At 42.0% G+C, this 26,534-nt stretch overlaps 1 protein-coding gene across 4 annotated transcripts in view; it reads left to right on the forward strand.

Moving 5' to 3' along the window:
• ARHGAP6 (Rho GTPase activating protein 6) overlaps positions 1-26,534 on the forward strand; it is a 320,115-nt gene that overhangs the window by 148,486 nt on the left and 145,095 nt on the right. For 3 of the 4 annotated variants that reach the window (XM_069003628.1, XM_069003639.1, XM_069003647.1), the window contains exon 1: positions 10,159-10,337. The exons of the other annotated variant lie outside the window; for it this stretch is intronic. In XM_069003628.1, coding sequence (XP_068859729.1) covers positions 10,293-10,337 — 45 coding nt within the window. In that variant the 5' untranslated portion in view covers positions 10,159-10,292. Of the gene's footprint in view, positions 1-10,158; positions 10,338-26,534 lie in introns of those variants that run through there. 4 annotated transcript variants of the gene reach the window in all.

The following is a 26,534-nucleotide window of genomic DNA, read 5'->3' on the forward strand; positions in this document are numbered from 1 at the left end:
ATTTTGAATATATTTTTGTCCTTTTTAATCACTGGAGACTTTCAGCAGTTTCACGCTTCAAATAAATCTTAAAGAAAGAAGTCAAAGCAAGCAGTCAGCTGCTCTAAGGCCAGTCGAATAGTGCTTTTCTGCATGTTTTACTAACAGATGAATAGGCAATCCCATTTATAGAGCATACTACATGTTGACAGAGCGCATTACTTCATTTTGCAGTATTGGCAATTTGAGATCTTAGCAAAACAATGCTGAGGTCGCTCTCATTCTGTATTGCCATCCTTGGAATGTGGCTTGGGTTTTCATTAACTCTCTCACTACACGGCACTGCACATGGAGACAGATTTTATAGCGGGGGTTGTAATAAACATCAGAGAGCAGAAAGTTGTAAACAGCCTAAATTCTTTGTCCTGTGTGGATGAATTCCTTTTCCTTACCACTTTGATGTTGTCAGCATCTTGTGGACATTTTTCTAATTGGAGGTGAATGGGTGGATAGTGCACACGGACTTTGATACCTCCCAGCTGGTGTGTGGGGAGAAGTGGTCTCAAACTCCTGCACCCAGGGAATATATGCCTCAATATAAACAGTAAAAGTTTGGATATTCAGCCTGGCGCTTGGCTCGAGGCATTCTGGCTCTGCTTAGGAGCACAAATCGTGTACAGGATCACTTCCAAGATTTCTCCTCAACTTTTTAATCAAGGGAACAGGACAAAAAGGGAGAATAAAGAGCAGGGCTCTAGCACGGCTCTCTTTCACTGCTGCATTATTCCTGCTTTTCCCTATGCTGGCTTCATTGAAATTACCAGTATTATCAAGTTAGTGTAAAACCGCAGTGAATCTTTCCAAGGCCTTTTCTGTACTTACTTTTTTTTTTGAGTCTTACCAGGACAGTTTAAGCAATACAAGTCACTTGAGAAGAATTTAACTACAAAGGAACTGGGCGTCCTTATTGCAGAATGAGAGCAGACTGGTGGGGGAATCTTTAGGAACAGCTTCAGTGCTTTCAATTCATATCTTACCTTTTTACAAAGCAATTGCGTGAGAATAGGTCAGCATTTTTATACAAACCAGCCTTTCCCAAGCTGTTTTGCCTAGGGGGATCTTCCCCTCCCAGATTAGCATAAGTGCCCTTGCTCAGCAGCACTGTGACTATACCACCTCTGGATCCCTGGATCTGGAAGGCTGTGGGTTGTGCTTTGCCTTCACCTTCCTCCAACCTCTGCAAAGTAAATAGCCACAGTATGGGATACACTGGAATAATTGCACCCAAGCTATGAGGAATTCAGTGTACTTCCATCAGTAAAGGATCCTGCAGCTTAAAACAATACAGCTCTGCAATCAGAGAAACTGCTTGGATGATGGTGCATGTCTTATATGAATGGTGCTTTCATGTTCCTGTTGCTTTGTAAATCACTTTCTCAACAGTGCTTGCACTCAGAGCTCCAGTTTCCAGGTAACAGGGAGAACCAGCCGCCCAAGTGCTGGGTGATTTAACGTTTTCCTCAGTACAACTGGGAAGCAGTTTGAGCACTAACATATTATAACTATTATAACTCTTCAGTTAAACTCAGCTCTTGTGGTGTGGAGACTAATTTGTGAGGGTGAGATGCCACATTTACAGCAGTCACATCTAGTGCAACTGTCACAATTGCTGCCGGGGAGAACAAAAGTACAATAAATACACCTTTTGGTTTATGTTTACTGGGCTGTGTTTTCAGCAATGTGCACTGCTAAGTAGCACGTTAGTCCATGGATCTTCTTGGGTAAGGTATTAATCCATTGTGCCTGGACATAGAAGACAGGCCTTCTTGCAGATCCCTTTCCCAAGCTCCAACTTGCATTGGTTTATATTTTAGAAACACATGACTGTTGAAACAGGCTATCCAGGCAGTTGGACCAAAAGTCTTTAACACAGTCATTCCTACCTTTGGGTAGCACAGCTTGTTCTAGGGATCTGTATGTGGATGTGTCTGCAATGGCAGCTTCTGCATCTGTGTCTGGAAATGTGTCCAGCATATCAAACACGGCATCTGCTTTAGACTGCCATGCCCCAAACTCTTTCATCTCTGTCTGTATATACTGTCTGTAGAGAGTAGGTCTTCAGTGACTAAATGGGGACCAAGATGCCTAACTCGTGCATAGACACTGATGGGTAACTATCTGAACCTGTAGGTGAGTCCCACCTAGAACACTTGGACATGGTTGTTGTTGTTTGTTCTTTTCCTAACTACTTTACAATGTTTTTAGACTTAGGGTAAGAGTCACCCAGAGTGCTTAACATTCTGCATTTCTCCATCTCCCCCCTTTGAGTGCTGGAGTCTGTTCCCTCATATTATCTCTCACTTGTCATGACAGGTCAGGGGAACTTTTATGCCTGAATCATTAGGTGACAGAAGTTTCTTACTAGAAAACAAATATGCTTTGATGCTTTTGCAGCCTCAAGGTGAAAACAACAATAAACTTATGGCCAGGGAAAATGATTCTCAAATAAAACTCATTACTGCTTGAAGCCCTCAGACTCCACACAGTGAAATTGTAACCATTCCCGTTCTTCAGAGTAAAACCAGACCGTGAATGTAAATTGCTGAGCACACTGTAAAAATGCTCATTGTTAATTCAGTGGACAGTCATATACACAAGTTCAAAATACCTCATGAGGAACTCAGTGTGTGAGGTTATTGGATATGATTCCATTTTATAAATACAGATGAAGAAACATTTCAAAAGCCATTAATCACGCTAATGAGTAGAAATTTACTGCAGTGGAAAAAGCTGGTTTTCTGGGTTTCGAATATTTCACTTGCAACTCCTTGAATTTGCTTCTAATCAATCCAGGAAAACTATTCCTGAGTTACAAGCAGGCTGCATGGAGACTCTGGGTTTATGACTGAGAAAAAATCCTCCTGGGCTGTCCCACAGTCCAAGGCCTGGGACTGATTCAAGAGTGTGTGTCTTTGGTTAAGTCCGTCGAGTGATCCAAACCCAGATCCAGTGATCCTGAAAATTCTCAGTTCCCATTACTAGTGTGGGCTGCCTGGCAAAACTGCTCTGCAGCAGCCTCCCTGGCTATAGGACAGGCTGCCTGCCAGGGCTTGGCACCGCCGGAGATGGCATAGCCCTGCAGCCTGTCAGTGCCAAGACCTCAGGGCTTCACAGGACTGTGGCTAATCCTAATTCCATAGTAATTCTCAGGCTGCCTTTCTGGCTTCCCAGGCTCCCTGCCCTGGAGTGGAGATCGACTGGGATGCCTCCCAGGGACTGTCACTCCAAGGACAGTTTGCATGAGCTCTCCCCCAGGACTCAGAGAAAAGAGGAATTTGTGTCAGGCTTATTGCTAACCAAGCAGACTGCTTCATGATTTGTCTTCTTCTGGCTCCATAGTTCACAAAAACTTTGAAAACATTGGCTTTAGACTCAATCGGATGAAAGTCAAATTTTGAAAAGCAAAGTTCCTTCTCAGCTGGAACACTAGCTTTTCAACCAGCCTCAGTGAATACTAATACTGACTAATAGTTGATATCCTGAAGAACACAAAGTCCGGCTGCTTACATGATCCCCAAATTATTGACAACTACAAAAACATGATGTTTGTAACCACTTCACATGTAGACTGAGATGTATTAAACAATGACTTCATTTGAAGAGGTTTGTTAACATTATGAATATTATTATTGTGGGTCCAAGAGGCTTGGTCTTGTTCCAGTCTTGAAATAATTGCTTTTACACTGCAAAACTGGTTTATGAATTACAACATTAAATCAAAATGTACAGTAGTCACGTTACTTCTTGGGAGGTTTATTGTGTTATTACTCCACAGACTAAATGGATTTTAACAATCCCATACTATTCATGAAACAATTTTGAATAAACTTTTGGTTTGTGAAAGAGCCCTTCCTCCTCCTAAATTCTTGTCAAATATTCAGATGGTAAATTTAGATAGGAGCCTGTACTTCTGACTTGTTGATAAGCATTCTTCTTTCTAGTCAGAGCAACCAGATCATGTATCTGTAGTTGACTCATTTCAAGTTAGTGGTTTTAGATTTTTTTTTATGTAGCTGCAGTTTCTGTAAAAATCATACGTAATAAAAGAAAATTGTGTTTTTCTCCCTCTCCAGCTCTTGGAACACATTTAAGGGAGAAGGATAAGTGCTAGTGAGAGCTCAGCCCAGTTTTACTTTACAGTGAAGGTGAGTCGCAAGGAGATAAACAAGGAAGGAAATAAATGGAGATCTACCCACTCTCAGGAACTAGAAAAATCTTCCAGTGAATTGGTATTTTCCCAGATGTGTATAATTTACAGAGATGAGACTTCACTGAGATTTTTGGCTTGCATGTGCTTAAGTCCCTTAAGTTGTTTCGATACTCTTAACCTGGAAGTTACACTTGCTTCTTTTTTCTTCCCCCTTATTTCCCCTCCCCCAGCCTTGGCATTCTTCCCCTTATTTTTATCATGGTCGGTGTCAGCAAGTAAAAATAAACATTAAAAAAATTAGACCTGAAACCCTGTCATTTATCTTCACATGAAACAGTGAGTGGTCCCATTTATTTAAACTGTAGCCTCTAAGGAGTGAAAAATATGACAGGATAACTGGTAGCTTCTTCTGCAGCTTTAAAACCCAAAAGAATTCTAGTGACTCATGGGGTAAATGCTAATTTTTGTTGTAAAAATATTTTATACTATGTTTTAGGGTAGGTGTTTTGATCTACAAGTCAGTGGTTTGTAGTTTTAGTTTAAAGATATTCCAGTGAATTTTCACTGATGCTGGAAATAAAGACCATTGTGCACATGTAAGGGATATAAAGTAATTTAACCTTTTTCTAAACCCAAAGTATTGTAAATTAAATTTCTTTGCCATGCTGCTGATAACTGATAGTGCAGTAATATGCACTATCACATGCAGGACATCATTGACCTACCAATTATACAGTATATCTGTCTATAGATACAGAGATATGGACTTACAAATTAAAAAGTGTAGTGATTTATCAGATGAAATAAATACGAATGTGATAGCTAGAATTAAATACCTGAGTGAGGTTCTGGTAGCACACCAGTGGTAACAAACTCCTGGATGCTTGCTAACATCTTTCACATTAGGGAAGAGGTTTCCCTTGTGATTGCTCCATGAGTTGTCCATTTCTTATATCAAGTGCTTACCAGAAGAGGCGGTTTTGGCCCCGGGGCATGTTGTCTTGATTCTCACCTTTCCCTAAGGCTACGTTTGTTTCTGCTGCTCCTTCCCAGCTGATGCCCCATCAGGCAGCAGCAGCTCTGGCAGCTCCAGCTGACCAGAGGCAGAGGGCATGGAGAAGAGTGGAGAGTCCTCCTCTAGATACTTACTGATTACATTCTTAAGAAAAGCTGCTCCTCCTGCCCCTCTGCACAGCACAGTTTGCATCTTTGAGTTGTAATCTGGAGTCCAGTTTGCCCTTGAGGGCTTCTTGGCACTGGGCTGTACAGGAGCGTTTTGTAGGTGTGCACAAGGCGCAGTTCCTCTCAGCTTGCACCACCTGGTGCAAGCACAAGATAAGTGTTTGCATCGAGGAAACACAGCATGCTTTGTACCTGCCCCCCACGAATAAGGTACTCCTTCTCCACCAGTATGAGCAACACTTGGGCAACTCCTTGAGAGCAGTAACAGCGTCACACTCTTCTAATATATTGGATCTTGTATAAAGAGCTTTTGGACATCTAGGAAATTACAGTGATCAAGTTCTTTCCAAATAGGATTTCTTTCTGTCTAAGAAGATTTGTGTCATTGTAAAGAAGCATCTCCAGGAGTGAGATGGCATTTCATTCTTCATGGGCATTCATACTATTTCCCTAAGTTCTGTTACAAACTGGTGAGAAATTATCAGCATATTTTGATAGGTAGCAAATAAATAAAAAAAAGTTCTGAACAAAAAATTTTTGCAGTACATTATCCCTATATTCTGATTCCTTAGTTTCTAGGTTTTATTTTTAGAGCTTTATGCACTTCATATATTTGTCTGTCATCTTTTCTCTCTATTCTTTTTGGGAAATAGACTTAAACCGTTACTTGTATCAACTGAATGAACATTTGGCCAGAATAAGAAAAGTCCTAATTCCCCAATGAAGAAGTGTGCTGCCAGTATCACTCTCGGCTCTGGTTCAGCAGCCACAGAGGCAAGTCTTTTCCAGATGTGGAGTTAGCTCTGTATGGAAGCTGCATTCATGTACTATTAGAAAGGTCAAGCAAAACAAGACTTTCATGCTTGCTTGAAGCTTTTTCACCTGAAGATATCGATTGTGTTTTCACCTGATAAGTATGGATTGTGTTTTCACCTGATAAGTATGGTAGCCACTGCTTTTCTGAATGCAATGAATCAAGGCACTGAGACTATTAAGGACTTTTCTGAAAGTCAAGTGAGCTTTAATAGCTGGGCCCCCAGGTGGGCTTCCCCTCACTTAACTGCAGATGCCTGAAGGGCAGCCTAATTGTCACAGATTCCCACTGCAGTGAAGAAGCACTTCAAATTATGTGCTCTAGTTTAGATGTCTACTTGGAGTGACCTACATTGTCCACCAGATGTGTGGGTTTCTTCCTGTGGAATAGGGAAGCCTAGGGTGATAAGCTGAGACGGAGACTGTAGATGTTTACATTTTGGTGAGACAAATCCATTACTGCAGTAAGGAACATACTGGCTGCCCTCCCAAAATAGGATGCATTTGGAAACTTTTTCCTACCTCATCTGGTGTGACATCAGACAGCTTGAGTCACTAGCTCTAGGTGAAGTTAATGGCTGAGAATTAGAGAAGTCACTTCTCCCCAGTTTCATAATTGTGTGCTGTCTGCAACTGAATAGCTATTTTCTTTTGTTTATTAGCAATTACTGTTGAGGAAGCACTCAGTTCCTAGAGTAATACTGGAAAAACAAAACCTGCCTTCATTAATGATCAGGTAGGTAAGATTCAATTACCTACTCATTTCCCAGCTGCTGTGTTGTAAGCAACTAAATTTTAGCTGAAGTGTTGTTCATTGTTCTTTTCTGTTGTCAATGACAAATGATAAACAGGAGAGGAGTGAAGGTTTTACTGTAATCTATGTTTGTAGGTGTAAAGCCCAAATTACAGCTCCTTAAAGCTGTGTAAGGAACAACCACAATGGGAATCATGGAAAGCATGAATTGAGTTGCCCCGGCATGAATATACAGGAAGTTAACTGTGATGCTTTGTATCATCTCTTAAGAGAAGCTGACCTGGAAGATTTACACTTCCCAAAGTGAGCTGCATCTACTCCTTGGGTACACATTATCAGGTAAATAAAGGAGGAAGGGAATTTGGAATGAACAGCAGGGAGGAATCATAAATGCATCTCAAGTGAATAAGGATGGAATGTGAAAGGCTAAGAGGTAATCAGAATGGCCAGAAAGATCTGTCTGTTAATCCTAGTTGCTAAGTGGTTTAAGAGAGGGACAGATGATTGCCGGCAACTGAATACTACAGCTCAGTGGGTTCCTGTTCTTTGCAGACCAGGGTGGGCTCCAAACCCTGTGCAGCTTGAAATCAGAGGCTCCTTGGCCACCATAAATACAGTGTAAGGGAGCTTTCTAATCACAGCCACAACAGCTTGTGTTCAAAATCCAGAAAGCTTTTGTTGAGGTCTGGCCTTTGAAAACACCTTCTGCAGTCAGCAATTAGTTTTAAATTCTGATACTAGGTATACAAAAATCTTGAACTCTGCTATGAAATTTCTGATAGCTGCAACTTAAAAAAACATTTAAGATTTTATACATGAAGACACAAGAATCCTTTCTCCCTATTTTTTATACTGTGGGTCCAGAACAAAACCAAATCTAGTAAACCTGTGTTTTTCTGGGTTGATACCCCCCCAAACTGTAACTGCTTGCTCATAACTCTCCTTGTCATCATAAAAAGTTCAACTGCAGTTTAGTTATTGTGTATTCTTTATTTTTAATCTTAGCTGCACCAATGTAACAACCTGTTATTATTGCAAAGCACTTCCATGCATGCTCTTCGTCTGCTGCCAGTATCCTGCTCCCAACTAGACTCCAGAATTCTTTTGTGCCAGCTCTGGCACTCATCTCCTCCCTCAGAGGGCTGATTCAGTCTGCTAAATGGAAAAGAAAGCTGTGGGCTTCATTTGCGGTATTGGTTTGTGAGAAGCACGGGGACAGGGAAGGGAGGTGGTGGCAGCGTGTGGCTGGAGGAGGGGCATGAAGAGGGTTAATGGGAGGCAGACTCTCCTTTGCAGTGACAATGAGTTTCTAGGCCAAACAAGTTTGACCTGCAAAATTTCACCTTTAGTCCTTCCCCTCTCTGGCTTCTCCCTCTAGGGCATTCTTTACCTTCCTGGCATTTTGGCTTTTTCCCTTCCCCTGAATTAGTCTGTTTTCTCAGAGTTTTGCATCTCTCCCTTTGCTGGTTTGCTTCTTCTCTACTTTCCAGTTAGGGTTTCTGCTCTCCTCCATACTATTCTTTTCACCTTGGGGTATTTATTAGAAACAACACCCCTGTTTTAATCCTTTTATGATGTTTAGCATTTTCTTTTGCATTGGCCATGGTTAGAAGAAGCTGATGGTACAGAGCTTGAGGGTAGAAATCCTGCAAATCTCTTCCCATCTTGCTTACCTGCCTTCTGTGGTCAAACCTGCAGAGCAGACAAACACTGGGAATCAGAGCATTTGATATATGTAGAGTTTTCCAGTTGAAAACACCTCCTTGAAATAAAAAGCAGAAATTTAGAAGGGAAAACCAGGCACTCAGGGTTTTCTTTTACCCTTTTTTTCCCACCTGCCTGCCTGGAAATTCTGATGATTTGAAGTTTGATATACAAGGTTTCTTTCTCTTGGTGCTGCTTTCCAATACATGCTCTGCAATTGCTCAAGCATCTACCCTGTCTTGTTTTCCAGGAAGGAGAGTAGCACAGATTGTTCACCCAAGAGACAAAAATGGACTTTATTAGCAAATGCAGATACTGTGTTCTTTGTTCACGCCAAGTTGACTGTCCATGGGAACACTTAAAGATTATTTCCTCTGCAATGGGGATTAAGATCCATGGAAGATCCATAACTGGAAGCTTGTTGAGTACAGTACATCAGCATCAGAGCACATAAAAACTTTGTCTCAACTTTTATCTTTCCAGGATGTATTTTGTGTTATTGTACACATTTTTTTTCCCTAAAATACCTTTTCCTTTCCCCCTAATGTACTGTGCTACCTCTGTTTTGAGGTAATGCGATGCACTAGTAGCATTTGCCTAGATTGTACGTCAGAAACAGTAAAGCTGATTGATTTCATATATGTCATGCACCACTAGAATAAGGCCACTTCCTAAGAGAACAACTGAGAGTAACTGGGGGGGGTTGCTGCCCTTACCAAGATTTGTGCAGAGAACTGAAAAATTATTAAAAAGGTGAAAGAGGGCTCAGGAAGTCATGTAGCCTGGCCTAGGCTCTGCTGAGGCTTTGCTTAGCTGAGGGAGGTTCATACATTTTTAAACACTTCCATTGATGGAATAATCTCCCCAAGCAAGTCACACAGAAGTCACTACTAATTATATAATGCAGCAATGCAATTTTCCTTCAAAATTTGTTTGATCTTCTACAGTTTGTGTAAAGACACATTCATAAAATAACAAATAGGCTGTGACGTAGCATTTCTCTTTTCAAAGCCTACGCATGAAGCCAGTCCACCCAAAGCACGCATTGTGAAAACATGAACAGGAAAGTTACGTTTTATTTGTCGGTCTCTCCTTCACCTTTAGATCCTCGCCTGCAGGACGAGGTTCCTCGCCCCCAGGCGCTGCCAGGGGCCGGCGCGATGTTTGCCCCGGGGCTGCGGGACGGGACGGCTGGAGCCGCCGCTCCGGGGCGGTCGGGGCTCGGGACAGCGCCTCCACGGGGCGCCTCGCCCGGCGGGCCCCGAGCCGCCGTCGGGGTCCGCCCGGGACGGCCAGAGCCGGGAACGGAGCCGCCCCTCCGGGGAGGGCTCGCAGGTGCGCCGGGCCGAGCGCCGCGGGGAGGCACCGGCGCTGGGCGGGAGAACCGAAACCGCCGCCCCTCCGGGCGCCGCCTCCCCCCGCTGCCGCCCGGCGCTGCCGAGGGGCTGCCGGCTCCCGCGGCGGGGTGGGGACAGCCGGGGGCGGGCTGCGGGCGGGAGTTACGAGGAGGGGCGCCGGGGGCCGGAGGCTGCCGGGCGGGAGCCCAGCGCTGCGGCGGCCGCCGGACGGCAGGTCAGGGTTAGTGCCCGTGCCCAGCGGCACCGCCGCGCCTGCGGAGGGAGCGGCGCCGCCGCCCGCCCGTTCGCACCCATGGGGGACTCGGTGTTCAGCGAGAGGCCGGCGCTGCGCTACGCGGTGAGTGCCGCGGCGGGAAGGGGCTGCGCGGGGCCGGGGCGCCCACGTGTGCCATGGGGTGGTGGGAGTGTTCGTCCCTCCGTCCGTCTGTCCGTGCGCACGGGCGTGGAGCCGCGGGTCAGGGGGAGGTGGCTGCAGTCCTGCCCCGGCGAGGACTCGATGCGCGCAGCCTGCAGGCAGGGAGCCGAGCTGGAGGCTTTCCCCCGCTTTCCTACGTGGGAGTGTCGCGCTTTGCTGGCGATGACATAAAAATATATTTTTTTTAATTAATAAAAAAGAGGGCGACGCGGTGCCAGCCACGGGGCAGCCGGGCTGCAGCCGGGAGGAGCGGTGGCGGTGCCGCCCCTCCCCGGGGGTAGCGGGGCTCTCCGGCTTAGGGAGGCGCTCGGGGGATCCCGGGAGCCCCGTGTCCTGCCCCCGCTGGCCCCTTCTCTCGTCCGCGGGCTGGGGGTGAGCCCAGCACCGGGAGTGCTCTCGGTGGCTGGTTCCGGCACCGCTCCCGCCGCGGTTCAGAGAATAACACCATACTTTATTTCATTTCCTTCACGAGAGCTGGTGCTGTTTAGAAGCCGCTGCACTTCCACCAGCCTTATTAGGAGCATTTTCTCGTTTGCTCTGGCGGGAAAAAAAAAAAAAAGAAAAAAAGCCGCGTAAAAACAACCAGCTGCCTCCTCTCCTGAAGTCATAAATAAACTCCAGCACGAGTAATAGCATGCGAGGGCTGCTGCCGCTCTCGTTTGCACCCATGTCAGTGATGAATAATTTTATTGCTGTTGTTAAAGTTGTGTGGGAATTGTCAGTCAGAGCAGGCTTGCTTCACTGGTCCTGGGAGCACGGGTGCTGGATTGGTGGATGGGTTGGTGGATTTCTAAGTGTATCACTTACGGGATACACTTCGATATGCTTCTTTTTTCACTTGCTTCACTTTTGATTCCTTCAATATTGGACATTAAATTAAACTTCTTTTTATACGTCCTTTTTTTTTTTTTTTTTTTAACCTACTGTGAACAATTTGAAAGAGACAGCTTGGATTTTTTTGGGACGCAAGGTTTAAAGTCTTTCTCTCTACATATTTTTGTACCCACTCAACTGTAGGTGTTAGTGCTTCAGCTGCTGTAATAATACGAGAGTTTTTGGAGGTAATGGTAGGTCACCTAAATTAGTTAATAGAAACAAATACCTTTGGTACTCTGTATGAGTAGCGATAGTGATTTCACCAGGAATCTAGTTATCATACACCAAATGAATTGGAACCACGTCTTTCAACAGGGTAATGGTGCCGTATTTCCATGCGTGGAGACCACTGCCAGTCACGTCACGTGCTAGCGCCATGAGACTTTTATTACTTCCTGTGATTGTGCTTGTCAGTCTTCCATTAACTACTAGTTGCAAACACATTATTGTTTCTGTCAGGTGGGCATCAGTCTGTTTTATGCCCAGAGCCAGCAGCAGGTAGTGCATTGAGTTCAGGACAGCAGGCGTGCAAGGGAAAAAGGATGGCCAGCCATTTCAGGTGACCATTACCCCTTTTGCAAAACCCCTGCTCTTTCATTGCTACATAATATACCAAAAGGGAAATTGTGCACCTAAGAATGAAACTTCTAAGTATTTTTTACTATTTTAGGATATATTTCAATAATAAAGTAGCAACACATAGTTATATCATGGAGGTAAGTGACGTTTGTAGTTGATACTACTGGTTTGCCTGGAGAATAGGGATCTGGATGCTGCATTATCCATGCATAAGCTTAACGTGGAGTCTATGAAAAACCTAGATGACAAGAAATGCTTGTTCGCTTGATGATAAGCTAAGACTGTAGAGCTTTCTTGTATTGAGACCTTAGTAATTCCTGCTTACATGTAACGTAGTACTGTTCTCATTAAGTAATTGCGTGGTGTAAATACCAATCAAGTTCTTGGATTGTTTTGATAACTGTGAACTAAAAATTATGCAGTGTTATAGCATTTAATAGCAATTAATTTATTGGCAGAAGAAATTATAGTGATTTCTGTGGTGAGCTTCTCTTCAGATTTTCAGGACTGATAATAAAAGTTTCATGGTTTTCATAAAAGGAAGCATCTGCACTAGCATCTTTGTTCTGATCAGCAGTGTGCTTTTGAAGGAAGTCTCCCAGTCTTCCCCAGTTGTGTGCTTAGCTTCATGTCTCGGGTAGTCAGAGCATGGGAAACAGCATTTTTTCAGGTGATGCTGAATTGGGGAATGTGCTCCTGGTGCTTCACAGAACTTGGAGGGTATTTGAGCCTCAGGACCAAGCTAGAGTCAGCTAAACTTGGAAAATTCATGTTGTTTGGACATTCGATCTGTTGTACTAGCCCCTGAGCTCTGCAATGTGCTACATCCAGTGCAACACAATAATGTAGCAATAAATCAACAGGGATGACACTGTGATTCTGAGGCTTCCTAGTGTGTTTGCAAGCACAGCTTATACAAACACAGACTTAATAGCTTAAGACTGTTATGTCAGTGGGTATGATCATATCACCTATAGCACATTTGATCCTGTGTGTGTGTGTGTGTTAAGTGAGAGTGGGATGACTGTCACGGTTCCATTTTGAACTCAGCACTGGTGTTGACTTACCAAAACTCCAGCAGACAAAGAGGTGATTTTAATAAGCTGAAACATTGCTTTCAGTGAAAAGTAAGTTAAAAGAAACCAGCCATTTGAAAATGAATAAAAATATATTATTAAAGGAGTAGGTGTAAAAATAAAAAAAAAAACAAAACCAAAAACCTCCACCAAACCAAAAATGCAGATTGAGAGTTCTACTTGCACTGGATCACAGAAACAATTTTTTTTTTTTTTATCTGAATATCTTTTCACCAGTCCAAAGACCTCTTCTCCCTTTCACATATATTTATATGTCTTTTTTAATGAAAACTTGCAGAAAGGTAAATAATATCTCGTTCTTGATGTATGTTGCCTGGCCAAACTGTACCCTTTAATTTTTAGACGTGGGTTAGTTTTACCTGCCCACTAATCATCTGGCTGAATTACTCTGATTTACAAGCTCTTTTTGGTATCATGGTGTTTGTAACTAATACTAAGATGTCCAAATGTTCCAGGAATAGTTTTCACATAGTTTCATTAAAAGAAATTGTCACCTTCCTGGCTTGGGACTTCTTCCTGTTTGTTGCTAAATTCTTCCTTCCCCCCCCCAACTTAGTAGTTTTAGGGGGGAACTAAAAAGCTGCTTCATATATTTTGGCTAAAATACCAGAAGGCAATATTGTACTTACTTTGAGATATCCATTGGTTACTTGAGATGTAGAATTTTTTTATGTAACAGAAAGACTCAAAACAGCCTTAGCTGTTACCCAATCAACCGGCCCCTCAGTGGTTCAAAGCAGGAAACTTGGAGCATGATCTGGTTTGTATATAGCCATTTTAATCTTAGTGTAATATCTTTAATCTTGTTTTGTCTTGAAACATTTACCAGAAAGGATTTCCCTCAAGGGAAAGGACATTTTACCCTGATGCGGAAACTCTGGCTGCCTTTCACCAGGGAATATGAGAAAGTGGGGAGGAGCTGAGAGTTGGAAGTGGCTGCCATGACTTGAGGGGTACCTTGGGGAATTCGTCTGAAGAGATGATGTGACTCTTTCTTGGGGCCAAAACCGGAGTGTTTTGGCATCCAGAGTGGAGGGGATGTGTGAGTCCCTGGACAACACAACTTTTGAGTTGGTTTGAGCTTCTGAATTTGTTGCTGATAATGAAGTCACCTCAAATTCAGACACTGGAGGAGAGTATTTTGAGAAAAGAAGGGTTTTTTTTCCCAGCCTCCAGCAGTGTTTGGGGCACTGTATTGTGTGTTTGCTCAGCCCTTGCCCAGCTGACCCCTTGCTGGGGTGATGGGCAGACTGGCTGCTCACTCTTTAGTGTATTAAAGCCATCAGTCTGCATGGAAAGATGGAGAAAACAAAAGAAACAGTTTGCAAGGGAAACTATGACACTAGTGAACCTTCTGCTTTCTGGAGCATGGAGGGAGTAAAAAGAGGATAATAGATATTTTCCTTTAATATTCCAGTTGTAGTAATGCTAACTGTACCTCATAACAATTAGGTATTCGAATAATTCAAGGTGGAGTAGCGAGATTGGTGGTGACGCTGTGAAAGCGTAAGCTAGAAGTATAAAAATCTCCTTGTGAGGAGGACCCAAGCACTGACATCCTCTTGTGGGCTTGCTTGTGTTTTGCAAGAATCCACTTTTAAAGACATTTGCTTGCGTTTCTGATTTCAGGACACATTGCTTCATGGCTTGAGCCTTCAGCCACTCACAGATTTTAACAACAAACTTATATGCCGCAAGCAGACCACATTTGTTACCATAATTGTAGGAAATCCTACAAGTAATTTATCTTACTGGACTAGTAAGTGTGCTGCCTTCACCTAGATAATTTGACTGGTTTCTCTCTCTTCCCGATGGGCTTGCCAGCAAGAAGCAGCATAGGAGCAGGCTGGCCCAGTGCGTATCCAGGTCAATCATAATGTATTTTTGTACTTAGGTTTGGTGAGGTTAAGGACAGGCTGTGGGTTGGCGAGTATGTTCCTGCCCACCAAAAAAACATCTCTACTCCACAGAAGGTAGCTGCTTCTTTTCTCCTATCCTGATTAACTCACAAGCAGAGTTAACTTGTTCAGGAAGTTTAGTTGCTCTGTAGGTGTTGTTTTCAAATTAGAAAATTGTGAAGAAAACTATCAAATTCACCAAATAAGCAAGCTACAGAGGAGGCAACTAGCAGTAGAGGAATGGTTAAATGTCAGATTTCTGGCATCTGATTCTTGGATTTTATTCATCAAGGACTTATGCTCATCTTCTGCGTGTTGGTTTTTTTAGAAGGAGGAATATGATTTCTGATGATTGTTGAGCCCAGTGCTTCATTATTCATTTGGGTGAAATTCCCAGTGACAGTGGTGACTTTGCTTACACTTTTGCAACATTTGAAAGTACTTTTATTGCTAATCTCTAAAGAGCATATCTAAATATAGGAAGTGAGCACTCTTTGTCGCTCAATATGAACACCAAGGCCAAGCTTTGATTGGGATTGATAGCATCTGAAGTGAGTCCAGCTGTTTTTTATCTGCTGTGCAAAGTGCCCATGAGTTGACACCAAAGAATCCAGCGAAGACAGGAAGCCAGGGGCTCATGTGTGTCACAGGATTTTAAAAAGTTACAGGACGTAGATTTCCATTCTGATCAGGTTCTATTTTTTTACACCTCTTGAACACTTGATGTATTCTGGGAGCTCTTCAGTGACATGTGGATATGAATGTTCTTCCTCTCATATGCAGGAGAAAGATGGGGGGGCAAATGCAGACTGAGTTGGGCAGGACGTGCTAGGTTAGGTGCAGAGCCACTCTGATGTGGTTTTATTAGTCTGCTCCCAGATACTGTGCAGGAATAGAAGTGGCCTAAAGTATGGAGAAAGTGGCCACCCTGTGTATAGACAACAGGAGGTAAAGCTTCCCTTTATTCATTTTCTCTCTCTGTGTCTAGCATAATCTTCCCTGCGGAGCAATTACAGCTCTTGTAATAATACTTACAAAGATACTGTTTAATAATAAGCCCCACATGAGTGGAGCTTCAGGGTTTCTCTTCAGAAGGGCACGCAATCATTAGGCTCAGATGTGGTGCTGTGCTTCTCCAGGAAGGTTTATGCTGATTCTGCTTCTCCCAGAGAAGATTGAATCGATCAGCACTAGTCCTTTGCAAAGCTTCAGGATGAGGTTTTGGGCTCAGATCTGCCTGAGCAGCAAGGTCATGTGTGGCTGAAGTCAGCAACCTGTGCTTGTAATGAAGGTTAGCCATGTAGATGAAGTGCAAGATGAGAATTTCAGTCTCTGTTATGTCCTTTTTTGGTAATTTTTGAGCAAGGCTCTTCTCTGGTCCTTTTAAATTTCTTTTTTCCCCTGTGGAAATACTTCTCTGCCTAAAAGAACCTGTGTGTGGAAACACATGCTAGCCTTTAGAGATTGTTTGGGTGTGAAGGTGGTGTGAATACAGAACTACCTGTAAGTAAAAATGTTGAACTTCACGTAGTCAATATTCCCCACCCAAGCTGATGGTTTGTATTTCAGTTCTGTTTCCCAGAAGATTTTTGAAATTTGCAGATGTGTCTTCACACTTCTTTCAGCCTGAAGAGTGAAGTAAATGGAAGATACTTAAGGTCACAGATGTATTTAGATAGTTGGTTGTACTTTTATTTATCTTCAGTTGCAAATTGGTTACCTTTTATGCGCAAACACCTGTGTTAGAACTGTGAAGAAGGAGATTTACTTACTTGAGAGATTTGTTTCTGTAGAGTTATATATAGTAAAGTAGTTTTGCTGGCTACATTTCTTCAAAATTTCATATATATTTAGAATTTTAATCTCAAATGAAAGACACCTAAGGCATACGCTGGTTTACATGTCATCATGTAAATAGTGATTTTTGAGCATCTTCCATTTGTCTGCTAAGTACCTCTGTTGTTCACCAAGTAGTATTTCTGTGCAAGGCATGTTTGCTGCTCTTGTTCTAATGGAATACCTGTACCTGTGGCAGAAATACAGCTGAACTCTCAGTGACTTGGAAAAGATGTCCTCAGAGTTCAAATTCCACACTACTGCTGCTTTTATGACATTTGAGAATAATAGAAAGACATTTCACTCCATGCAGTGCATGGAGTGAAATGTCTTTTTCTTGTCTAGGGAATAAAGGAGGTCTGCATGCATTGTATTGCTTACAAAAAGAATGTGACAGCCTTTCTGTAACGTGCCTTGGCTGACAAGTCCACATGGTTCACATTAAGTTTCTCTAAAGGGGTGTCAAATCTTAGTGCTCCCTTGGGAGATACCTGGATGTTATCAGGCATGGCTGACTTAAAAAGAAAAGTAAGTAATATTTTTTCTTTCTAATGCTTACTATTCTAAGTGTTATTGATAGCCCACGTTTAAAAGGATTTTCTGACAATCTCCTTTACTAAATCAAAAATGTTATGAATTGCTGATGGAAAATTGAATATTACAGCAGTACTTTAATAGACTGTATTTAGTGTTCAGTTGTTAAGGGCAGCCTAAGTAAAGTTTGGGTTTTTCAGGCTGTGGTGCCCTCAGGTATGCAGAAAGAGTAAGTGCTGATCTTAACTACCTGCAGGGTAGTCTGCTGTTATTTCATACTTGGATGCTTTACATTTTTGAAGCAGGTGATTGAAGCTGTGGAAATTATACAGGAGGCTGTTGACATTTCATCATACAATTGAATTGTTTACTTCAAAATAATATCTCATACTTTTGCCTGTTAGTTTATATGAATCTGATTATTGGTCACTTTTGCTGCGGTGCCGTGAAGATAGATGATCCTATGATTTTATAGCTACTACTGTGCTATGTAATTACATGTAGATTAGAGCCAGTCTTCACTGTTTTTGTTTACTGTAGATGATCAATTTCTTTGAAATCAAGCATCTTGAATAACTAAGTATCCCTATAGCACCCAAACTTTGGCCTGAGTGTCTTATCTCCTGAAACTTGCAGTTGTTTTCTTTTGATGTTGATAAAGGTAATAATATTTGCAAAGTTTTAAATATTTATGAAGTTAGTTGCATTGTTTGGGGTGTCAGATTTGATGCAGAGACCTAAATTAAATGGTGTTTAACGATGACTATTTTTCCCTTTTTCCTGTTAATTTGTAAAAGGTCCTGTTACGCTCATCTGTATGGGACTTGGCATATGGATTCAGTACCCTTTCTGGCTGAAATTCTCATTTGTGTGATTACTGTATTTTTTCCAGTCTGGTCCTATTAATAAATATCCCGAGGCTTTGTTTAAATACAAGCTGTGGAAAAGAATCTGAAGATCATTGTTTGATTAAGATTGCTTTAAAACTTGGAAATGTATTTCTGCTTTCCAGGTGGGAGTTTTTAATGAGCACAGTATGTAGACTTCTCTGTATGAAAACCAAACCAAACCCATAAGCAAATTGTGCTGGAAGAAAACTGTAGGTACTTGGAGCCTAGTCCTGTACTTGCTGAAATATGTCCCAGCTCTTGAAACAGATGTGGAGTCCAGCTTTGTGCAGAGGCCACACCCTCCATTTCCCTTGGCAAATTGTCTTGCATTCCAGCGACCCTCTGGACAAAACATCCTTTAATTGGTACTGTGGCCTTAAATGTTTATTTTTTTTTTCTGTGGTAAATTTTTCTTGTCCTGTATCACTGCAGGCTGTCATTAATATTTACATACTGTTATTATGTATCCTTTAAATGTCAGCTTTTGTAGCTGCACATATTGAATGTTGGAAATATTCCCCATTTCTATGAAAATTATCTTAAATAAAAGTGAGTGATTTATTTTACTGCAGAGTATGGCACTGAGGAACTTGTGGTAGAATGTCAGAGGGGTTTTCTTGTTTGCAAGCAGAGATCTCTATGGGTAATTGAGGAACCCCCTGATTAGCTGCTTGCTTCCTCTCCCAGATGCCTGTTTCTGTGGTCTCCCTTGTGCTTTTGTAGTCGAGTTCACAGCCTGTTCTGGCCTCTGAGCACAGCTGGACAAATGGTAGGAACAGGTAGCAGAAGAGGAAGTTCGTGGCTTGGCTTTTAACTAGAGGGTACATGTCATTCAGCAAGCTCTTTCAGGGTTGTAGCTGCTGAGTCTCTTACTTCTTATGGTGTCTGCAGTGTCTTGCAAAAGTAGAGGAAGCACCAATGACCAGGGAGTTTTGTTTCAACCCATGAGAAGCACATGTGAACCTCAGGGGCTGCGCCTGCAGTGAGAGATGCCACATGTTTGGGTCTTGAGATCAGGTATGTACCTCATTGATGGGTTTGCCCTGCAGAGATGCACATGCACAGCATAGCTCTCAGCATCATTTGAGTGACAGGCAGCACATTCTAATACCTCTGTCCAGGTCAGGAGTAGGGGAGATGTTGACCCATGTCCCTGTAACCTCAAAAGCTGAATTGCCTGCGATGACTGTTGGAGGAGCAGGGAAGATGACTGCAGACTGTGATAGAGAACTGTGAGCAGCTGAAAATTGCATCCCTTGCTTCCAGTTGTACATGATGGACAGAAGCTTAACTTTTCCAGGAGTAAAAACGACAATGTCACACAAGTGCGTGAGTCAATCCTTCTCTCAGCATGACCTGGAAGTTTTGGATATAAAGTCACTGGGCTTTCCAGAGGCAGTTCACAGTCCTTCTTTCAGCAGAAAGTGAGCTCCTGCTCCATTGTGATTCAGGACACACAATTTTATCTTTTGGGCAAGGATCTTGCTGGTGCTTTGTTCTGGGCTGCTTTGTTTTCTTGTGGCTGAGTGAGGCTGCAGTTGGATGCTGTGGCTGGAAGGAATGAAGTTGCTAGTGATGAGCTTTGTTTTCAGAGTTTTTGAGGACTGTCAACATGAATTTCTCTATAAATATTTGTGGATTTTTTTATTTTTGCATGTCTTACCCTGAAATGTATTTGTGAGGTCTGATTTAGATTGATGTAAATCTGAAATAAGGCCACAGGAGAATGGATTAATTAAATGCAAATTTGTTAGTTTTCTTGCCCCTTACCTGTCTTCTTCCAGAATGCATCTGCATTTTAGTCAGGATTTTCCATGCATGAATGCACAGCCCATGTGAAGTAATATTGCATTCTATATTTTAGGAATTTAAGATGATAAAAACATTGCAAGAGGGCAGAATTAACCTCTGTCAGAATTACAGAGGAGAAAAAGGGTAAAAAGAGCAAACTATGCAGTCCTCTGTACATTGTACATTACTCTGTCAAATGTTTTTGTTATTTTATTGTAACAAGGAGAGTTGCTTACATTTATTTACAGAAGAGATGCTCTTGTCCTTATTGAATGCTGATTAGCTGATGATTTCCCTTCTGGGTAACTATATTTTTTTTTTGGAAGACGTTCTCCCTGCTGTCAATTGTCTAATGAGCAATAGTTGTCCCAGTGCAGGTGATTCATGGCTTTGGAAGTGGTCCTTGCAAACCTTTATTTACTGATAGCATTGTAGTCTTGAAAGCATTCCTTGAGATGAGAAATCTGTGAGTCTCTAGTTATTGAGTCTTTCTGCATGGTTTTGGATGGCTTGTTGTCAGTGATGCTGAATCATGTATTTTACTTCCAGAGAGTATACATAATGGCTGGAGAGCATTTAAATCTTTCAGTACTAGAACAGCATTTCTGGCCATAAGTTAAAATTGCCAGAGTGCCTACTAGTCTCTAAATTAGGCTGAACTCAAGACTGTGGCCCTTGCTGCAGTGGTATGACTTTAATTTTTCCAATACTGTGTGTCACACCGATTTGTATCATTTTTCATTTCTGCATTCCCATCATCCATTTAAAGTCATCTCATTCTGTATTTGTATTGGTGCAGGCTTTCTCAAACCCAGGTAAGCAAGAACTATTTTTCTGCCCTTAAATATGTCATAGGGGCCTTTAGTCATCTTCTATAAAGTGATGAGAAAAAATTACTTGGCTGATTGTCAAATGTATTGTCTTTCAGCAGCTTTGAGGTCTGTACAGCTCAATTTGAAAAGATGCCTTTACTAGGAGTCAGCCCTGTTCCTTTGGCCAGCTAAGGCCTCGGGCTGCGGCTTTTTTCTTTCTCATCTGGTGTTGCCAGATAATACCCAGTAGTTGTTGCTGTGCAGCAAAACTATTTTATCCTATTGCAACTCCTTTTTCTCAGCAAGACTGAAAAAGGTGAAGGGGACAGTGTTTCTGTCCCTACCTTAAATAAAGAGTAACTGAAATGCACACAGGGAGAAAATCTGATGAGTTGCAAGCTGCTGGGTTTTTTTTTTTTCCCTTTCTCTTGAGCATAACCCCAAAGTATTTGACAAGAAATATTATTGCCAGGAAGTCCTTACAATTATTATCTGTGCCTGCAAATAGAGTGCCTGTTACTTTAGCTAGCATGTAATATTAAGCAGAGTTTACTTCTGTCTTACTATATTTTGTACCAGTTGTCTAAATCACTTGTCCTTTATGGAGAATTCATGCCTGAAATTCCAACTGAAGAAGTATCATTGAATTCCTTTCCTTTACTAACATGTTTCTGGTGATGATTTTTTATTTATTGCTTATTTTAAAGTTCTCTTAAATTCTGTCTCTTGCAAGAAAGTGAGAAAACAAACCATCATGAAATACAGATACTCTATAGATCATGCACAATTTTTAATAAAAATGCTGTGCAGAGCACATTTATCAGCCTAACTCATTCTGTATGATTTCTGGTGGAACATTTACACTTTTTAATCAGCTTTCTCCATCATTTGGTGTTAAAATAAATACAATACAATTGGCTATTAATAACTATTTACTTAAATGTGTGAGGCTTTGCAGATTAGATTGTCCCTTTCACTAAAAGTCACAGGAGATAGCAAGGTTTTTCACGTCTTCGTCTTCCAAGTTATGCGTGTCATTTGGTAACACACATTCTCCCAAGATAGGGTTGTTAGAGCTCAGATCTTCATGCTGTTGACATTTCTTAATTATATTGCCTTTAATTTTGCTGGTGGCATTTTGCAAGGCGGGGCTTTGGTTTGAACCCTTCAAATTCAAATGAAGACCTTCAGCTGCAAAGATACAGAAGATTGATGTTAAAATGACTCTCTCTTCGTTTTTCCCCTTGTCTTGTATACATTGTCATTGTATCGTGTGTTAGTATTGTGTGTTTGAGACACTTGTAGGTTTGATCTCTTATCTAACACTGTTCCTCTCCTAAGGGTGCAAGACCAGGCTAAGTCAAGGTTTCATTTTACATGGATGAATGCTTTCTTTACAGTATATATTACTGAAGTTTTCTGAAGTGCTGCAGCTCTGCTCCTGAGGTCTGGTGTAAAACAAACCTCAAAACTGAAAGCAGATTTCAGTCATTGCTTCTGAAAATCCCGGCAGTCGCATGGCTGCTTGACAAGGGGTGAGGATGGTTTCAGAGTTTATGAAGTCAAATTTTTATAAACTGACAAGAGCAGAGTTTGTACATAGCTTGTTCTGTAAAGTGCTTAATGCATTTTGGTGCATTTAGAAGTAATAATGTGTAATAGAGTGTGTATGTATGTCCTTGGTTTTCACAAATAACCTTGTTATGTTCTTGGTGATTCATCTCACTGTTTTTTCTCTCATGAAGCTTTTTCTTCCCACTAATGGTAATACTACTCAGTTTTCTGTTAACTGAGTAGAATTTCTATTTATCTATCAAGGATGCAAAAGCAAGGGGGAAAAGGGGAGGTCACACTTATTCTGGGATAAGTTTCTGCAGTTAATGGAGTTACCATGAGGAATTAATGTCTTGCCGTTTTGCCTAAACTGGCCTCTAACTATCTTTGTGGATCCCTTTTAAAGCAAGCTTGAATGCAGATTTAACAGGGTGATTGGAGCAAAGCAACAATAAATACTCTGACTCATCACAGTGCATATTTAGGTATTTAGAGAGAGATTTAACTCTAAGTGCAGTTTCTCAATCTGGCTCCAAATAAGCGGACAAAGAAACAGACCTTTTGATTCCATTCATCAGGCAAATGAGGTTGCTTTTACATGAGCTTTCTTCTATTATCCTCAAGGTTTGCCTGCTTGAGGCAGAAGTAGGTAAATGAATGGCTCTGTATTCCCTGGCACCCATTATAATTATGTCTTATGATGCAGATTCTTTGCATTTGAGAGTCCTTTCTGTCCATGTTGTGCCACACACGGTTCAGATGATCCCGGCCTTATGAGTGGTGCTTTCAGCCTCAGTGATGGTTATAAATAAGCAAATATAGTGAAGACTGAAGGTCAGGGCTATGCTGACCTGCTCAGAGCTACAGGAGTGTTCACATTTGTTTCAAACGAGAAGTAATGTGGTGTTTGGGTGGGCATTGTAGATACAGTCCTACTGATGGTGTGGCTGGATATCTTCCTGAGCTCCATTCCTGCTGGCAGCAGGCAGTTGCTGTGAGACCACTGCCCCTTCAGACAGCATACACCAGTGCTTGGTTCATGCTCTGTCTGAGTAATACTTTAAAAGAATTCCTTGTATAGAAACTGTGTTGACACTCAAAAAAGGGCTGAAAAAATAGCCCTGTACTCTGGTGCTCAGTGAATCCTGAGTCTTGTCAGCTACTTACCGATGTCTTGGTTTTCATTAGTCCTGGGGCTTGATAGCTCGCCCAGACTTTGGCTGCAGCTTTTGTTTGCTCACTGAATCATCAGCATCACTGAAGAGCAGCACTTGAGACTGAGTTACACATTCATGTAAACAGCCCTGCTGACATACCCGTGTAAGTAAATGCATAACCATCATTTTAGCGAGGAGCAATGCTCAAAAGATGTTTCTTTGGGGAAAAAAGATCCTTGTAATCAGAAGCTTTTCTGCTTTTTATCTTTCTCTTTCGTATGTACATTGCAATGTATTAGTTGTGTATGTTTTTGTATACCGTTCTTGTATTTCTTCTCTGCTGGAAGTATTCACTTCAGATTATCCACAAGATTACCCAATCACCACATCACAGTTGGCCTTTAATGAATACCACTGGCATCGAGGGCCACCACACTGGAGGAGTGAGCAAATCTTGCTACTTGGCCTCCTGAGGTTGTAACAAAGCTTGTCCACACTTACTAGAAGATGCTTAAGTAACCTTGCCAAAACTAAGGTCAGTTATCCATTTACAAACGCTTCCTTTATGGGTACAGTCATTTCTTGTATCTTGTAAAACAGAGCAGTGTTCCATGTTCCGATGAAGGCTTAGATTTGCTGTTCTAAGGCCTAATTGAGAGTACAGACTGTTGTGGTATTTTCAGTGTTGATATTATAGAAGCCTCACCTGTGAGTTTTGCACAATTACTTCTCAGAAATCCTTTTCCTTAAAAATCTTCTCTTTACAGTGTTAGCTTTCGTCAAATAAAAAGAAGGAAGAAAAAGAGTTGAGATTCTGACAGCAGCAGAAATAATTGTGTTAGTTATGCAAATGAACAGTATACCAACTTGGAGAAAAATATAAGGGCATGTTTTGACAAAGCAGAGGTGAACTTGCAGTAATTATACTGATGCACTTTTACCTGTAGCTGTGCTTACAGGAGGGTGCCTCTTCTGCAGCACCTAGGCTGGATCTGAGGCATAAAAATAATTCATCCAGAAGTTTCTCAGGTCATATATTAGTTCTGATAGCCTGCTTCCTGGTGCCTTCTTTTGATGCTCTTGTGCTTTTTCTCTGCTTCAGGATCAAAACTGTGTCTGCAGTTTGGCCTTATTCTGGGGGGAGTATATGATGATCCTGCCTTTTAGTCACGGATTTCTTATATTTGTGTCGGGAGTGTTTGGTAGTTTCCTGGCTCACTTACACTTTTCATAGGTTTATATGTACGTAATCTTAAATGTGTTTAAATTACTTTCTAAATGACCTTTGAAACGTGTTTCTAGTCTTAGTAAACCTCTGTAGCTTTGAGCATCAAGGAAAATGGGGGAAAATAAGACAAAGAAAGAATAGCTTTTCTGGAGCTCCCTTAAACATGTGCATGCCCCCCTCCCCCATTGCTTTGATACACATCTTCCTCCCATTTGTAGCAGGTTTAGATTGTTTTTAGATTGTCCACTTTACTCTGTTTCCTGGAGTCTCATACAATTTAGCACTGCAGAGGGACTGGAGGAAATGATCTCTAGACTGACTCTATTAATTATTGTTCTCCCGAGAACTGCTTCTTCAAAGAGAATGGTAATAGCAAAGAGATAAAAAGCAGTCTGGAAACATGCTAGTGCAATTATTACTTACATGTCTGGCAAACTAGGGGACTGATCCTTTTCCTGAAAGTTTCAAAGAAGCATATTTGTTCTGTTTTAATGTTACTTTTTATAAGAAAATCAGTCTTTGAGCCTGTAACTCTTCATAATTGTGTGAAACTGGAAAGTGATTTCTTGGGAAGGAAAATACTTGAAAAGTTAGCAAAATTTGCCTTGGCCAATATCTCGGAATGTAAGACATGGGGGACCTCCTGGGCTGTGGATCCCTGCCCCTTACTGTTGCACACAGCTATGTGTAATTGCTTAGATAAACACAGCAGGGTCTGTGTCTCAGAAGTTGGATGTTTTTTTCAGTTCACTCCTTCAGCTGAAGGGCTCTTCCAGAGCCCTGTGACCAACTTTTCATATTGACTTAAATTTATTCTTGGGGCAGCATGAGCATATGAGCTTTTAGTTGAGACTGCACTTTTGCTGGCCTGCTGTTTATTCAAGTTTTCCTCCCTTCATTTTGTTTTGTCTGTGGAAGGGATGCTGGCTCTGCTGTGAGGGAGACCCTTATGCTGTGTTTCTGCATAGAAACTATCTTCTGCATTTGTTGCTTTCTTCAGGGATGAACTTCACACACAGTGGGGAAAAAATGTGAGAGCAGAGTGACAGGAGCTCATTTCATGGCCTGAAGTCAAAGGGAAAATGTCCTCTGTCATGATCCCTTCCTCACCCCAACTATAAATGGAGCCCAAGCTTAACAGCTGACATCAACATTGCAGTGTTCTTCATTTAGATGAATACCGCCCTTGGCAACCTTTTCTGCTCATGGCTTTACTTTTTTCCTTTTATTTCCCATCCTTCAAATAGTTGCCTTAATCAACATTATTCTGCAGTTCCTTAGTAAGGAAGAAGCATCCTCTCAGAGACTGAGTTCTGCTGCCTCTGCAGGTGGAGGAGAAGAGGGAAGCTGAGGACATACCTCATCTTTCTCACTCTGCTGGAGTTTCTCTTGAAGTGTGTTGGTTAATGGTGCTTGGTTTTGAGGACAGAAGAGGGGAGAGGTGGAGTTGGGAGATAGCAAACTGAAGATAATGGGGAATGAAAAGGAAGGAAAACTGCAAAGTACTGATGAGAGAGAGAGAAGGGCATAGATGAGGTGACCCTGCTGCTGTTGTGTCTGGCAACCAGCCCACAGCCCAAGCACTGATCCCTTGCAGTTGCTGCAGCCCCCTGCCCTTCTGCCAGTATCTGTGGCACTGCCCAGGGGTATAAAAACTCTGGCACTTGGAGTAGAAACTGTGGAAGGAGGTCCTAGGTGTGTTCCTGCCACATTAAACCACAGTAGGTGAAGCAGATGCTCATTACAGTGGGCAAACCCTCTGCTCATACAAACAGATTCCTTTTGTTTGCACCACTACTCCTGTGACAGTAACTCACTTTTGTACGGATAGCTTAATTTGGAGGAAACCCCCATCTTCCACATTTCA

The sequence above is a fragment of the Aphelocoma coerulescens genome, chromosome 1 (assembly GCF_041296385.1).
Source record: "Aphelocoma coerulescens isolate FSJ_1873_10779 chromosome 1, UR_Acoe_1.0, whole genome shotgun sequence".
In the NCBI taxonomy this organism is placed as follows: Eukaryota; Metazoa; Chordata; class Aves; order Passeriformes; family Corvidae; genus Aphelocoma; species Aphelocoma coerulescens.